This window comes from Argopecten irradians, chromosome 6, assembly GCF_041381155.1.
Source record: "Argopecten irradians isolate NY chromosome 6, Ai_NY, whole genome shotgun sequence".
NCBI lineage: Eukaryota > Metazoa > Mollusca > Bivalvia > Pectinida > Pectinidae > Argopecten > Argopecten irradians.
The window spans coordinates 16,403,651-16,420,237 of NC_091139.1; the positions used below are offsets into that span (position 1 = coordinate 16,403,651).

The following is a 16,587-nucleotide window of genomic DNA, read 5'->3' on the forward strand; positions in this document are numbered from 1 at the left end:
AACTTTTTTTCAATCACGAAGCAACAATATCATAATACCACAATTTTGTATGATGTGTACAGATTATAAATGCATTTATGACTTATGTAATATGTATCTAAACGAGTCTGGTATAGAGGACTCATGATTGTTCTGAACCAGAATAAATCTTATCTTATCTTATGAAATAGACCGGCTTTTAACTGTGTATACACCGACACAGCCTGAACGCTGGAAAGCAAATTATCAATTATGTCGCCTTGCTATACTAGATGTCAAGAACATATTAGTCTTGATAACAATAAGAAGTAGCTAATACGTAACTGAAAGTTCTGTAACATATAGATATTAAACATTAAATAAGATTTTTTCAGGAAATGCGATATATAAAGCTGTTAACTTACTTTCCGACCTTGTTGTTTGTACAAAGAACAACATGACAAGGAATATCTCCCAGTACCGTAAACAGTTTCTGGACGACATCTCCGTCTTAATCCTCCTCTGTGTTATTATTGTATTAACGACCAGGAAGTACATCGGAACGTATACGAAGGCGAACGGCAGTGTGTATATACACATCTTTAAGAAAGTTTTTAAACCGGTTCACGCTTCACCGGACATCACCTGTACGAGTTTATATTTGTATAGATCATTGTACTGTTAGATTAAGTTCGATAAGGAAGTTGTGAAACACCCGTGTACCTTTTAAATGGCTTTGGAACTCCGACGAATCTAGACTAGGCTATTTACAGAAACAACGCACTTTAAAAACGAGGAGCAGTGTACAAACAATGGTTCGGGAAAAAATATACATTTTATATAGGCTAAGTATGGTGATATATACCTTAAGTCGGAAGAGTAACCTGTTATAACGACACACATGTAAATCGTCAATTGTCGTCGATTGTTTTTAAAAGTATATTGCATAATGATTTTGCAAACACTATTATGAGATATATCTATTAAGCGACAGAAGTAACGCGCAGTAGGTATTCAAAGGACTATACGAAATGTCAATAGATCTTTTTATAGTGTGAGTTTTATATTCACTGTATACGGGTATAAAGAATCCACGCATTCATGCTATCCTACATTCTACGTCAATGTTTTATTATTGAGATATCAGGTGACATTTCTCTTCAAATAACCACTGTTATACCTAGCTTTATTAAATTTAACGAAACTAGTGTTCCATTTAAATTCTGACTATGTGCAAGCGGATAATGTTTATTCATCATTATCATGCTGTTCCGGAAAAAAGATATTGAGGATAAAGTCTCACATAATACATATTGTTTAAGGAAAGTTTGTTCACATATGACGAGTAAATTTCCTTCAGGTGAGTGATGTAATAAAGTATACAGTGAGACCGGCCCTTATACAGACCATCATCTTATTAAAACCAGTTTCATAGTGTTCCATTTATTACACAATTATGAGTTGTGTATAAAGAAACTTTTTCCTGTCCCACCCCCAAAGACCCCTTAAGACAACTTTCCCCTGTCCGTGGGATGGTCTTCAGAGACAATGTTGTCTGTACATATTTTTTTTTTTTTTGTTTTTTTTTTGCTTTCGAATTTTTGAAACACCGAACAACATAGGTTAAACGCACTACCTGCAAGATATTTAAGCGATAGAGTGAGTAAAAATATAAAAGTATGATATCTTGAGAGGTCTTCAATCAAACTTATTAGGATTTAAATGTATTACATGGTATATGATAATTATGGTAATGATTAATATCTTAGTACAGATATTTTTTTCTCTCAAAGAGGCACGTTGGAGATAAAACAAATATCAGATTACCTTGGTCACAGAGGGAAGTTCACAAAGTCAAATAAAAAAAATGTGACTCAATAAAATCGGTTTAAATCGTGATCTATACACACTCAAATTACACGGCGGTAGTACAAGCGACGAAAATCCTCTGCTTGTAATCTTCCCCTACGTATCATTGATATATATAAAACTCGATATACTGTGTAACCGATTGTCGGATTGTGACCTTTTAACCCCTTCATCTAAGGGGAAAAGTGTATATGTCAGAGACGAAAGCCATTTAAGAAAAAATGAATGTAATGTAGAAAAGGCTTCATCTGTTGTTGGGAAAAAGAGTAAACTCAAGAAAACATAAATCTGTATTTTACTTTTCTGCTGATTTGTCGAATTAGATTTGTATAGGGCACATCATCAATTACGAAAGTTGACTAAATTTGGAACTGTGTGTATATTTTGATGGGTTATAAAGCTTTAAAAACAACCTCAACAAATACAAAATATGAAATGAAGAGACGTCAGATACGATAACTACACTTATCGTTTCATCGGATCGAAATGTTAACATGACAATTTTTAGCTATCCGCTTATAACCGCAATTTGAGTAATAAGAAAATCCACCAATATGTTTTGCTGACATTTTTAATGTAAATCACTCTCGGCGCGATCTATCGATTGAAGTAATCGTCTAAGCTACGAAAATTCATAACTAAGAAATATTTTGATCGAAATCACCAAAAATGTTCTGCCACTTGCTTCTGTTTATTCCTTTGGCTTTTTTTTATTTGTTTTACGTTTTAAACGTGGTTTTTTTCTTGCCTAGTAAGTGTTTACGTATTTCGTAGTGTTATGCCAGATATGTCTCGCTCGGGACATCGTCAGGGGTGTACCCACAGGCTGCTGGTTCCCAATGCCGCCCGTGTCATAACTCCTCCCCTTGTAAACTCTGTTCAGTTTCTGGGGCTCATGGCCAGTCCTGCACAACACCTAGGCTATCTTCGTTATCACGTAATAGGTATTTGTCCTCATTTTACGGAAGGAGAAGGAAGCTGGTTGTTATTACTAGTACTGTTTCTGTTGCTGTGCCTCAAAGGTTCCTGTCTCTACAAGTTCTTCTAGATATCATGGGGTAGTTTCTCCTGTCCAGGATTTTCCTGAAGTAGGTGAGTGGCAGTCTGACCCCGATTTAACTCAATCTAAGTTCCATTGACTGGAAATGCTTGTAAGGTTCCATGTTTGCCTTTGAGGAGGGACTAACAGCGGCTCCGGCCATCCTGTTTGTGTCCATATGTGTTAATATACAGACACGAATGTTTGCACTACCTCTATATTGATCCGTCCCGTAACAACCCTCCACGATATAAAGTCCCGATAAAACGTTTGTTTGGTTAAAAAATATGCTCTTTACCGTTGTAGTGAAACGCTACATCACATTTCATTTTTAAAAAAAAATATCTGCTAGGTTTTATGATATATGATTAAATGTCAAATTTATTTTTCGATGACAAAATCGGTAATGTCTGTGTTGGAAAAATTCCATTATTCTGCTTCATGTTTGATTACAAAACCTCCATGAGAATTTTCGCTGTCCTTTTCTGGCAACCATTCCTGAAAATTAACATTTCATAACATGGCTACTTCACACTCAAAATAAAACAGAATATTTGGGTCAAATCGGATGTTTAGCTAATTTTTTACGTCTGATTGATTATAGATATAGAGGTTACACAACGAGCAGCTATTGGATATTGAATTTATTTCACTCGAGTGAATTATTTTTTAAAAGTTACAAAAGACACGAGCTTTAGCGAGTGTCTTTTGTAACTTTTAAAAAATAATTCACGAGAGGGAAATTAATTCAATATCTAATAGTTGCGAGTGGTGTGACCTGTTTCTACCACAATGTTTTTGTGACAATAGCACCCCACGTTTTTTTGCTAGAGTTCCGTATGCAAATTAGGCGTAGTGATATAACCTGTATGATACAGAAACTAATTGATATGCAAAACATTTAATTTCTTAATTATTTTTTATTACTTTAATAATTGATAATACACAAATATTTCTATAAAATAATGATAATTAAATGTATTTGATATCCGAAACCCAGTCATTTCGTTCTCTTTAAATCAAATTGACCGGGGACTATATGCGCGCAAATTCAACAGTTGTGTGGCCTCGGCATGTGACGTAATTTTCCTGCGCGGATTGTTCAACCCACTCTAGTCCGTGTCACTGTCGGAGTAAAGCACCCTTGGCCTTTGGCGTTTCCTACAAGTACACACGGACTTGTTTTTTATGTTAATTGTGAAAGATCCACCATTAATGGGTCCCGAAAACAATGACGGGAGCGTGTTTGGTAATGGTGGTCTGTTTGATACGCTTTGAAGTTGAACATCGCCGTTCGGTGACACTAGTGATGATGGCCGGGGGCCGGATGATGGGTTGTTTGCTGGCTGACCGATCTGCTCTGAGTGCGCGTTCGACATTGTTCTTGAGATCGTCCTATGTTGGTTTGAGTTTATTGTCGAATAATTGTTAATACTCTGGATGTTCTTGTGTCCGGAAATCTGAAAGGATAAAAAAATGCAAAAATATGCAAGTGATTCGTAAAAAAGTTACAGTAGCCCTAGGCCTACTGTACCGAAATATTTGTGATGGGATGTATTTTCTTAAATAAAGGTAAGTCTGTATGAAAAACACACATTTTTGTTATTATTTAACGTACAAGAATATTTATTAATACCTGCATAATCTGATTGGGAGGCAACCCGTTATCATTCAACTTCTGCACAAGATACTTTCTTGCGCTATGGTTCGTGAGGCGTTTTCCATTTTCCCCTGTTTTGCTCGTCAAGCCTAAAACATTTTTATTGCAAATATTGAAAACTCCTGTATCATGGGTCATAATTCAGTAATCATTTAGTATTAAAGTGCAAATAACCAGGACAATCGACCTTGACTGTTGTGTGAAATTTTGAAATGCAACATGACATCGTGTACTGTTTCAGTACACACTGTTATACATTGTATACATGTAGCCTGTGTACAATCTGAAAGGGGCGGGGCTTAGTTTTTGTTATTTTGTTGACAGCAGCTGTTTATTATAATGGAAGTTTAGGATGAATTCATAAAATAATATACCTGCATTTTCTGCCATTGTAGTCATGAATCTTCCCAGTTTATTTACGCCGACAGGCTGGCACTTAAACCACCTGCTAGATTTGTCCATGTTTGTATTAGTGGCGATATAATAGGGGGCATCATCATGGCAGCATGTTGGCAGACGGCGAGATTGGTAGACCTTATAAGTGGCGACAGGGCAGCGTGATAGGGTTTTAGGGGTAGCCCAGGCGCGCGGGGGGACGGCCCTTACATTCTTAGGATTTGATCCAGGCCTTGTTTTAGTTTGCCGTTCACGAAATTCAATGTACTCATTATTCTCTGAATCTTTACATAGCTTAACATCCCCCCAACACATATCCCTGTGTTCAGTAACACCTCGCATGCCAAAATGCACAGTATTTAGAAACCAAACTGTTCTTAACAAACTGTCAGGGTTGTGTGAACCAAGTTGACCTACATCATACAATTTATCTATGTCTTTGTCTGAAACAGCATCAGCCCTCTTTTCTAAATTTCCCTTTCCCTCTCGTTTTAGCTTTTTTTTGCTTAGATGTGATAACCTCCATTACCTTAGAAAACTCTACACTTGTTAGTTGTTAGTTGTTTGCCGTAATCTTTCGATTTCAAATACCGATCAATGCTACATGCCATGTTTCTAATGGTAGCAGGTTCATATTCCTTTCTAACATTCATAAAATAGATACAAAGTAATTTGTTCAGCTGAACTGGCGGAACCGATTCTAATGGTCTGTTTTCCTTGAGAACACTCTGAAAAAAATCTCGTACTTTTTTCATATCTAAATCAGTTTTTTTCATAGTGTTTTTGTTGACCTCTGAAGCAATGAATCTGTCAACATCAAAATCTTCTAGTGAATCTTTGTCTGACAAATATGGATCATGGGGCTTATCAACTGGGGGTGTTAATGTACTCTGAATGGTTTCCGATATCGTGACAGATCTAACGTTAGTTTGTGATATTGTAACGTCGCGACCCGGGCATGACGGTATGACGTCGAACCGATACCGGGCTTCAGTTGCTATTTTGCCTGAATCAAACTGAATTTCAAATCGGTCGAAACCATAATTAGTGTCTGCCTTTGAAATAGACTTGATTACTCCCCTTTCCCCGTCACATAGCTTCACTCTGTCGCCAATATTGACCAAATCTTCGTCCATCGCAGCCATGATGTTGACGTTGAAAGCAGACGACGTAAACATTGATCACGTGGGGTAGAAAAAGTAGTACCGGTCAAAGGTGAATTTCTCAACCAATCAAAACGCCGGAAGGTTATATTCCACTAGTGGAATATCAATATATATAATCAACGGTGTGTACATATAACTAATGGCCTGAGAGTTGAATAAATCGACACATTGTGGTAGAAACATTATTATTTCATTCAAACTATGTTTAAAGAAATCTTTCGCAAGTGTTTACATGTTTCAAACAACACGAAAACAAACACCATATTATTTTGGGAGAAAATCGCTAACTGACGCGTATGTGTTTATTAGCAGAATCATACTTTAGATTTCGCAAATTTGGATGAATCCGCGAACTCTACAGTATACACAAACACATTGTATAATTACGTATACGAGGTTGTCGTTTTCGATGATAACTACGGTATCACAGTCATAGTCCATTATCATTGTTAAAAAGTCGACCACGGTGTTCTGTAGAGGGTTCTGTGTAACGATGTAGCCATTTCTGGAGGTGTAGGACTAAAGACAGTAACGCAGAATATTCGTATTATACAAAACATTACAATGATATATATCTGCTTTGTTTTATTTCACAAGTGTTAATTGTTATGTCATCATATTGTAAGAATAAATGGGCTTTATGACTGCAGAAGCTTGCTTGATTGTACTAGCTTCCGATTTACAACACATTTTAAAAAAAAGTTACTACATATATTTTATGATATGAAATGAATTTTTGATAATCAGAAAAAGACAGTACACAAATGTTATATAAATTCGATCGGTATTAACCTTTTCTCGTTTATCATTTATAGAAAAATGTTCTTTAATTGTCATCAATAAAAAAGGAGATTTTTGGATGATAACATTTCCAATGGGATTATGAATAACACGATTGGTCAATTAAACTGTATCACTAAACTGAAGTATTGTAAACTGTATAAGGAAATATACTCCTTTGTGATGTATAGCAGTATATATATACGAACTTACAGGAATTTCCACAACGTTGTTATAGTCCGTGCTGCCCAGTGGAGGGGAATTCAGATATACCCTGAATCTATCAACTGAAAAATCATCACAAATTACGTATTTTTGTTCCATATATCGGTTTATCTCGTTTCGAAAATAAATAATACATTAATATCAAACTTTGTTTTTGAAAAGGGCATCCAGTTGACCTTGACGTTTAGTAGTTTCAGGAGTCAAATAACCATTACTGAGAAATCTGAAGTTCCCCAAACATATAAGTATTAATTTAAATAGTCATATGCTTGAAATCGAAGAGTCGAATCTTTTTTTTTGGAAGTCAAGACCATATTCTCAGGGGTCTACTGGATGCTCTGTTGAAGCACATATTTCTGTATTTGGTAATGTACCTGGCGGGGATTTTGGATCTCTGTTCTTGTTACTATTTGCAGGTAATATGTCTGTTCTGCAGTCGTCAGCGGTATATGTCGGCTTCAGATCTTGTATTAGCTTAAAAACCATTCGCAAAAATAATTTTGGAAGTTATTGGAAGATTACAAATATTTTTGTTTGCTTTTTGTTTCAGTTTGACTATTGACATTCCGTTGTATCAGAGTTACCTGTCTTCGTTTCACGCCACCAGTACTGATGCATTGACACGAACAGAAGTAATTCGGATCGAACAGCATGGGGAAGTGTGAAAATAACGCAATAAAAACAACTGTTTTTATATTGATAGAGCGTTAAGGGAACAACTTTTAGAATACAGTTTTTTTTCTTATGACTTTTTTGAAAGAGGGGTTATTGACAAACAAAAAAATGCAATAAAAAATATATGTTGGTGTGCATCTTTTTTCTCTATAGCTTCTTGAAAATGCCTACTTATTTACACTTTTTTCATCAATTTTCCATGAAAAATTCAATTATGAACAATAATTATTAAAATAAACAAAATATAAGTATCAGGTTAATTTTCTTCTTCTTCAAATTGATTCATGACTATGTCATTTACAAAGTTTGAGCAAAAAATTGTACATGAAAACGCATGTGTTGCCATTTGTTTCTTATTTTCATCCAGGTATGATTGATTATGTATGGCATGATTTAAATACATTATTTTAGCTTTTAAACTAAAATTTATCCAAATTGTTGTAAATACATCTTCTCCATTTTTTTCATATGATAAAAGAGACCTAAATGAACAAATATTTGAAAAAAAAATAATAGGTTAGTGTTGAAACTTTAGAAATAATGATGAAAAAAGAGAAAACCAAAAAATTACAGAGTTATCTCCCCTGGCCCGATTTACCAAATACATTGCTATTCATTTGGGGGTGCATCCAAATTAATACAAACATTGCAACAAACATTTCTTATTCTTCCAAAATAGCAAAAGTATATAGTTAATTAATTTTTTTTCAAAATTTATATTGTTTTTCAGATACAAATAGAGGACATCGAGAATCATATATAATATTAAATTTTGCCACTTTTAACATGACTGACAGAACCACAAAGTTCAGGTCTTAGTTATAATATTCATATTTATTTTACATACCTACAATTATGTAAGTATGTTGAATAAATTAATTTAATAAAAAATGTCTTTTTATAGTTTTTTTTTTTTTTTTTAATTTCACCTATATATATTTAACATTTTATTGTTTTCACAAGAAGAATGAATGTTGTAATGCCATAACTATTTAAATGTCGGAAAAGAAATATCCATTTTAAATATGATGTCAATAGTGAATATAAGTTGTAAAAAAAATATAAATCATTAGAATTCCATTTCACATCTGCTTCAGACTTCTGTATCCAATTCATTATTATACAAAAATAATTAATCAATGCATGTTTAATTTACTCCGCCTTACAGCTAATAAGTATATACCAGGTATATATATAAAGAGCCATCAATCATGACACAACAAAAGTGCTAGCAAGAAATTTTGTTGTTGTTGTTATTTTTTTTAAATATATATATAATATATATATATTTATATATGTACATTGTATGTGAAAGGTACTACATGTATATATCAGTGATTTTGCACCAGAAATTGACTTCATTGGCAGGAATAAGAAATTTAATCTAGACTATTCCTATACATGTGTAATGGTTCTGAATCAGTATTAGGTACAGTAGTTTATCTGTAAATTTGAGATCCAAGATTGGAACCCTTGTCTTGTCATGTATTTGTCTGCTCCTCTTATATTACACTTGTATAGTTCATGTCTATATATCCAACATGAAAGAAGCTAACACAATACTGCATTATTGATTTATTTATTTCACATAATAGAATTTCACCTGATAACATACACCAGGTATATATGCCTCTTTCACATTATGTGTATGACACATTTCCAAGAAAATTTTACACTATTATGATAAATTAATTGTTAAGAGTACCAAAACTGAAAATGTTTTTGATCACAGAATTTTTATTTCCTCTTGTACACACATGTTGAACACAAATTTGCTCCTGGAGTGGTTCCTAGTCGAATAATACTGTGATGTGCCTGCAGCCATTCTGTAAAAAAAAATATGAGAACATACATGTACAGATGTATATCATGTAGGCCTTTCATGTGCCAAAGAAATATGATTTGTTACTTTCATAAATTTTACAACAATATCAGTTCAGAAGAGACAAGAGATGAACAAGTTTTCATTCTTTTCTTAATACCCTAACCTAGAATCATTTATAAATTATAGACCTAAATCTGATAAATGAATGTGTGCACATTGTACATGTACTCAACTGTACTTGAACTGTATGTGTGAAGGGGCTGATGGGAATATAACCTGTGTGCAATGTACAATATTTTAGCTATAGAATAAGTGTTTTACACATTGTTAATATACTGCATTTGATAATTGCGTTTATAGATAATGTAATAAAAATGTAAATGTACTTACATTTAGAATGTACCTTATTTACTGCCGTCAGTTGGAAGATCTAGATCTTGCGACTTTGAATAACTTGTTAGCTTTAGATATTCTGAACAGTGTCAGTCAGTATTACGTACTAGTACTTAGAGGCAGTTACGTGAAATCGATGTAAGACAGGGTTTATTTTCCGCAACTGCATCATCAAACACACTGTCGTAAATTATCAGCATGATCACTCTTTCAACATTCCAGGGCAGATGTCCAGTTGACAAGTTTATAATCATGAGCTCGACTGCCCAACTGCAAGTTGGTCTGTACGTCTAGTCACCACTCAGTTTGCTATTGATTAAAGTTCCACGATATACTAAATCTTGGTGTTTCATGTTTGTCTTTCTTCTAGTGTCACATTACAAGTGCACTGACTCTATATTATTTTCCTAATGACGGTTGAAAGACGTCACTCTCACCACACACATGAAAACTCGACCGACATTGTTTACATTTCCGGTCATTGCGCCGATATACGATATGTCGTAAAATGATACTATTTTTTACTAAAACTAAAAATAAACACTTGTGACTTCATGGAAACATCACATTTAGTTTATTTTTTAACAGTAAACACCTTAATAACCAAAACATATTTTAAAAATGGTTTACGTCATAGTAATGGTGCTAAAGAGTTACGTCCCTTTGTTCACGTCAAAATCCTCACCAGAAAAAACTACCTTAAGGCCGATTATACTTGCGCTATTAGCGTACCTTAGCGTATTTTGTTTTAAAAAATGAGGTAGTGGAGGTACGCCTTGGTACACTATTATACGTTATAATAAGTTATAATACGCTAAATTAGGTCTAATGATGTGGGCATTACTAGGTAGAAATACGCTAATGTAGGTTCTGATACGCTGTCCTACGCTTCTATACGCGTATTATAAGAGTTAGGTTAGTGGTATAAGTACACTTAGGTACCCTTTGACACGCAGTGACACGCTACATTGTACATTGATGTAGGTTGACCTACGATGTAATACGCTAATGCGTGTTCCGGTACCTTATTTTTTTATTTTTTATCTAAATGATATGTCAGCATGGATTCACAACAGCGTACTTGAAACATATGTTTTCGGCAGCACGGGGAAGCCAACTTTCAAGAATGTGATGAACAATAATGCGCCCCAATACTGTGGATGACATGGATACTCTGTGAGGGATCTAAATAAATATCCACGTGTCCTCTTGTGCCTGACATATTTAACAAGTTAATTATGTCATTAGTGCAAAACGAAAAGGCTGTTGGGGAAAATGATAAAAATAGATTATTGGACTCCTGGTGAGTAAAATGATAAAATGAGATTATTTGACTCCTGGTGAGTTAAGGTTGTTAGTTTATTTGAAGGATATGATGGCTAATTGGGAACTTAAAGTTTGTTCTTAAATCATATCAGGTCCGTTTTTAAAATCTTAAGAACCATTTCAAAATTAATGTAAAATAATTAACCTAGCTCTACGCCGAATAACATCCATCAATTTACATTAATCTATAACATAACGTGACCTAGTGTACGACAACGTACCTAACCTATCTCAGCCTAGGAGCTAAGGTAGCACAGCATGACTTTAGCGTATCACATCTAACATTTATGCGTGATTAGGGATGTAGCATGTAGCTAACACAACGTGGCTCATCGTAGTATTATGTACCTTAACGTTCTTTAACGTAACGTTGACGTGGATTGAAGCAGGCGGCGGTGGTACGTTATCAGTACGTTACTACCCGCATATCAATACATTTAGGCACAATTAGCGTACCACAATTTTGTGCATGTTCAAAATTTAAAATCGCCATAATCGTGGGGTAAATTATGGGCATCCTCGATACTCCAGGGGTACCGATCACTTACGATCTCTACACCCCTGGACTATCTCATAGTGAAATTGAAGGCAGCTCAGCGGAAAACATTTGACCAATCACAGGCTAGCAAAGACTTCCTTTGAAGACTACAAAGAGAGCGACGCTTAACATCAAAGCCACACAGTCAACCACAGTGTATCGTTATACGGCTCTTTTGATGTACATCAAATGACTGAATTACCTGTTCTATTCTGTTGCCTCCAGTTTTACTATGAAATAGTCCAGGGGTGTAGAGATCGTAAGTGATCGGAACCCCTGGAATATCGAGGATGAATTATGGGTAGAGGTGCGCTAGTCTATACGCTCCGATAAGTTAAAGTACGTTAATGTACGCTTTTGTAGGCTAAGCTACGCCGAGGTACGTTACTCTCACAATACGTTATGGTACGCTTTTGTAGGCTAAGCTACGCTGAGGTACATTACTCTCACAATACGTTATTGTACGCTTTTGTAGGCTAAGCTACGCTGAGGTACATTACTCTCACAATACGTTATGGGTACGCTTTTGTAGGCAGAGGTACGTTACTCTTACAATACGTTAATTATGGTACATTGTTGTAGGCTAAGCTACGCTGAGGTACGTTACTCTCACAATACGTTGTTGTACGCTTTTGTAGGCTAAGCTAAGTTGAGGTACGTTACTCTCACAATTACGTTATGGTACGCTTTGTAGGCTAAGCTACGCTGAGGTACATTACTCTCACAATACGTTATTGTACGCTTTTGTAGGCTAAGCTACGCTGAGGTACATTACTCTCACAATACGTTATGGTACGCTTTTGTAGGCTGAGGTACGTTACTCTCACAATACGTTATGGTAAGCTATTTGCGCAAGTATGACCAGGCCTTTACAGTTTTTCAGAAGGACTTAATGATTCTGTACAACATAAAAATACAATATCAAGTATTCTAGTTAGAAAGAAAACATCCCATATGTGTTTAGTTATTAATCACTTTAACGAACAATCTCTTCCAATTTGCTACGAACATGCTTAATTGTAATTTGAAACAAATGAAAACACTTGATCGGATAATACAATTTGTGTTTTAATTAAAAACCCTTTCATTTATGTATTTTTTGTTTCACTCTGTTTGAAATATTGGTTAGATATAACTCTGTAATATTCCTATTTGGTTATGGTCTAAAATTCGTTAGTCATAGATTTACACCAATTAAAAAAAGCAACAGATGCCCAGATATAAAATTACTTTCTCTTTTTTTTTTTCTATTTTTTTTTTTTTTTTTTTACATTTGGTAATGATATAAAGCTATTTGGCCCATATGTTTTGTATATTCCAACCTCATCATGTATTCATATCATGGTTATCAATAGTGAAAAGATATGGTAAATTCTTAAACCTAATTTGCATTTGCAAATGTCTAGTAATGTGTCGAAAGCATTTTATGTATTGAAAGCTCGTAATATCATTTTATCTTCCACAATTCACTGATTTTTCACCGGTTTTAGCCGTGGGGGGATTTCTGTCAACCCCTAGGGTATGACAGATTGCGCGCGCTAACCTTTTGAACCTGAAGACAATTACGTGACGTCATGACTTCATGCGGTGAGACCGCAGCTTGCATTGTCGATGACGTCATCAATATTGACGCGTAGACATTGGAACCATGTTCATGTCGCGCTGACATGCTTCTTTTTAGGGTAATATCACTTCCTTTTCTTTTGTATCATTACTATGCTATTACTATCTGACATATGATCGATGTGGAATTAACTGCTGTTCGCCTATATGTATCTGTTTTGACTAATGTACTTTATGTGGTTTAGTAAAGGAATGCATATTTTTTACTTACAATACATATTTTATGTACTTTAAGTTACCCATACCCTGTGCGCTCAATATTATTAAAAATCATACCTCATCTTTCATGATCTGGAAAATAATTCCGGATCTTCCTTAATCCCGTAGGTGTTTTATGACCTTATATGCAATTAATATCTGTGTTTTGTTCCAAAAGGTGTCAACATAAATGATTGGTTCATACATGTATAGTGAGATAATTATTCAAACCTTCAGGGGATACAATTGAAGATTCCGTGTAGAACACTGAACTTTTTCTTAGGGAACCACATGTACTTTTAAAATGTCAATCAAAACGGACGTTACGTAGTTATAGTTTCTGTTGATGGAAATTAACAATCTGGTTTGTTTTGATTTTATATTTCTCAGCGTTCTATCTAATGTTAGACTATCTAAGGACGACTTCCCCGTATGGGTGGTATAATGTGCATGTGTTTTTGGAGAATGCGGTAATGTTCGTATTGTGCATCTCCATGTTTAGTGGAGATTTTGCCCAATTTTGTAAATCAACCTCACTATACCTTCCTAAGACATAGAACAGCACACCAATTGCTAGAAATATGACATAAAATCATAATCTGATGATTGAACTCCTGCATATCCCATCTGTAATTTAGACTTTTCATATTGATAACACTGTGAATTGGGAAAGCGATATGCTTAGTTGGTCCCAGGTTAATTTTTAATCTTTTTGGTTGCCATAATCAATGTATTCCTGTTAACATTACTTTTACTTGGGACTCCTTTTCATGCCTAGCTTGGTCGGCCAAGCCTTTTTTGATCAACTCCACTAATTAACAATACGAAAAAGAAAGCTTTTATATCTCCGTATTTCTATAAGAAGTTTTTAACAACCTCAGCTCTGATGCGATATCCACAAAATCCGTTATTGTATATTCTACATATTTTTCACGTAACATTTGCAGACACATCTGAGCACGACCATATTTCTCCGCACTATGCCTGAGGGAGATTTAAATTTGTGTTTATTGCTTTAAGAGTCCCAGAGGGAAAAGAAAATACATCTCCGAACGGAACTCGATAGTTTTCCAGAAACACATGTGGATGTTTACTGTTTGTTTCGGTGTCTTATTTCTTTGGCTCCTGTTAGAATCAAAATAAATCATAATCGAACGATTGATGTTGCTATAAATGTCTGATATCATTACAAATTTTGTCTGTCGTCATAAAGTAGAGATGTAGACACCATATTAACGTCCAGAATAATAATTAAAAAAAGAAAACACAAATTGCTGTTTTTGAGAATGTTTTGAAGCCGTGTAGCTTTCATTCAATGATACAATAGTTTGTGTTTTTGCTTTATTTAAGTCCTATTGACAGCCAGGTTCATGTAAGGAGGGCCTCACAATGTATGCGGTTTGTAGTTAATATGAAGTGTGTGGTGTGTGTGTTTTGGGAGACTACGGTATATTCGTGTTGTGTTCTTGTTTAGTGGAACTGTTACCCTTTTTATAGGGCTTTATCACTGAAGCATGCCGACACCAAGTAACACACCCTATCCGGTCAAATTTTCTGACAAAGAGCGAACCCGTCACCCCATTTCCTTAATTGACGAACCAGTCGCTAAGCAGGGAGCAGACACTACTACTTTTATAGACTTTGGTGTGTCTCGACTAGGGGACAGAACTCAGAGCCCTACCATACAATGCCGAGCGCTCACCCAAAGGCACAAAGTGAGACGATGTCATAGAACACGCTAGGAAGAAGACAGTTAGGAAGAAGAGAAAAGATAAGATCCTAAATTTTGACGCTTTCTACGATCATGCAATAGGGGCAGCAGGTACAATTTTAACGCCCTTCTTCAGGGCCTAACATGATACAATAGAAAACAAATAAGTGCGTCACACTCGTCTTCGTATAGTTTCACTGATCATTTTAAAGATCGACGTTCTTACCTGAAGATGGGAAAATTACATCACTAAATAATAAGGTTAAGGATAATTGTATAATTTTCATTATAATGCTAGGGATATGTTCAATGAAGTAATACAATTATGTTCAAACCTAAATTTTACGATGCCTTAAACATGCAATAGGTAAATTGAAATAGATACTATCATTTATTTCCTTAACAACATGGCAAGGTGTAATTGGCCCTTCCTTTGGTGAAGAAGTTATCTAGAGCAACATACCTTTCTTAGAAAAAATAGTGAAAATGTACAGGCTACCATGAAGATTGCATTTGAAATAAAAAAAACAACGACTGTATTCTGACGATTGTGTTTTAAACGATATTATAATCAATATCCTAAACACGACCTGTATTAGAATAAATTAAATTAAAGTAGAGCCATATTTTATACTACTATATGAAATATTTAGATATTTTAGTATTATGTGCATTAAAGATGCTCCACCACTGAAAATGGTATTTTTTTCACTATTAAGAAAAGGATTGGACTATTTAGTATTTTTCTTCAGTTACAAAAGTTACTTAATTACACACCATTACCATCATTAAAAAAAATTAATAGCATCCCGAAAAATATCCATTGACACTATATCTTATATGGAATTAAGTACAAGATTGCGCATGCATCACCAAAGCCTATATAAAGTCATTTTGTACCATTTTTGTGTAATTAATTAAATATAACCGCACTATAAATATTACGTCACTAAATCCTTGATCTTAGACCGTGATTTTGGACCTCAGATGTAACAGATCGACCATTTTGTCACGATTCCCCAGGAGTGTTGTCACTCTTGCAACTAGCACGAGGCCGACGATACAGCTACGGACCTCACATCGGACCAGAGATAAAGGTTAGACTAGGGTATATTTATGGACACAAGAGGAGCCACTAGATGTAGGATCGTTGGACCGCGGTTCCGACGGCAAATCTACGGAACATTTAATTCAGGTTTGGAGAT

At 34.9% G+C, this 16,587-nt stretch overlaps 1 protein-coding gene and 2 long non-coding RNA genes across 4 annotated transcripts in view; 1 reads left to right on the forward strand and 2 right to left on the reverse strand.

Moving 5' to 3' along the window:
- The window catches only part of LOC138325146 (receptor-type tyrosine-protein phosphatase alpha-like), a 20,877-nt gene extending 20,333 nt beyond the window's left edge, over positions 1 to 544 (reverse strand). The window contains exon 1 of one of the 2 annotated variants that reach the window (XM_069270601.1): positions 384 to 544. In XM_069270601.1, the coding sequence (XP_069126702.1) occupies positions 384 to 516 (133 nt within the window). In that variant the 5' untranslated portion in view covers positions 517 to 544. The remainder of the gene's footprint in view (positions 1 to 383) is intronic. The other variant, XM_069270602.1, reaches the window with a different exon arrangement.
- Positions 1 to 7,814, forward strand: part of LOC138325154 (uncharacterized) — a 12,979-nt gene extending 5,165 nt beyond the window's left edge. The window contains exon 4 of the long non-coding RNA XR_011208734.1: positions 7,644 to 7,814. This is a non-coding gene — a long non-coding RNA (uncharacterized lncRNA). The remainder of the gene's footprint in view (positions 1 to 7,643) is intronic.
- Positions 7,815 to 9,331: 1,517 nt separating this feature from the next.
- On the reverse strand, positions 9,332 to 10,659 carry LOC138325152 (uncharacterized). The gene is made up of 2 exons (XR_011208732.1): positions 9,984 to 10,659; positions 9,332 to 9,594 (listed from the first exon to the last, which is right to left on the reverse strand). It is a non-coding gene; the product is annotated as an uncharacterized lncRNA (long non-coding RNA).
- Between the last annotated feature and the right edge of the window lie 5,928 nt (positions 10,660 to 16,587).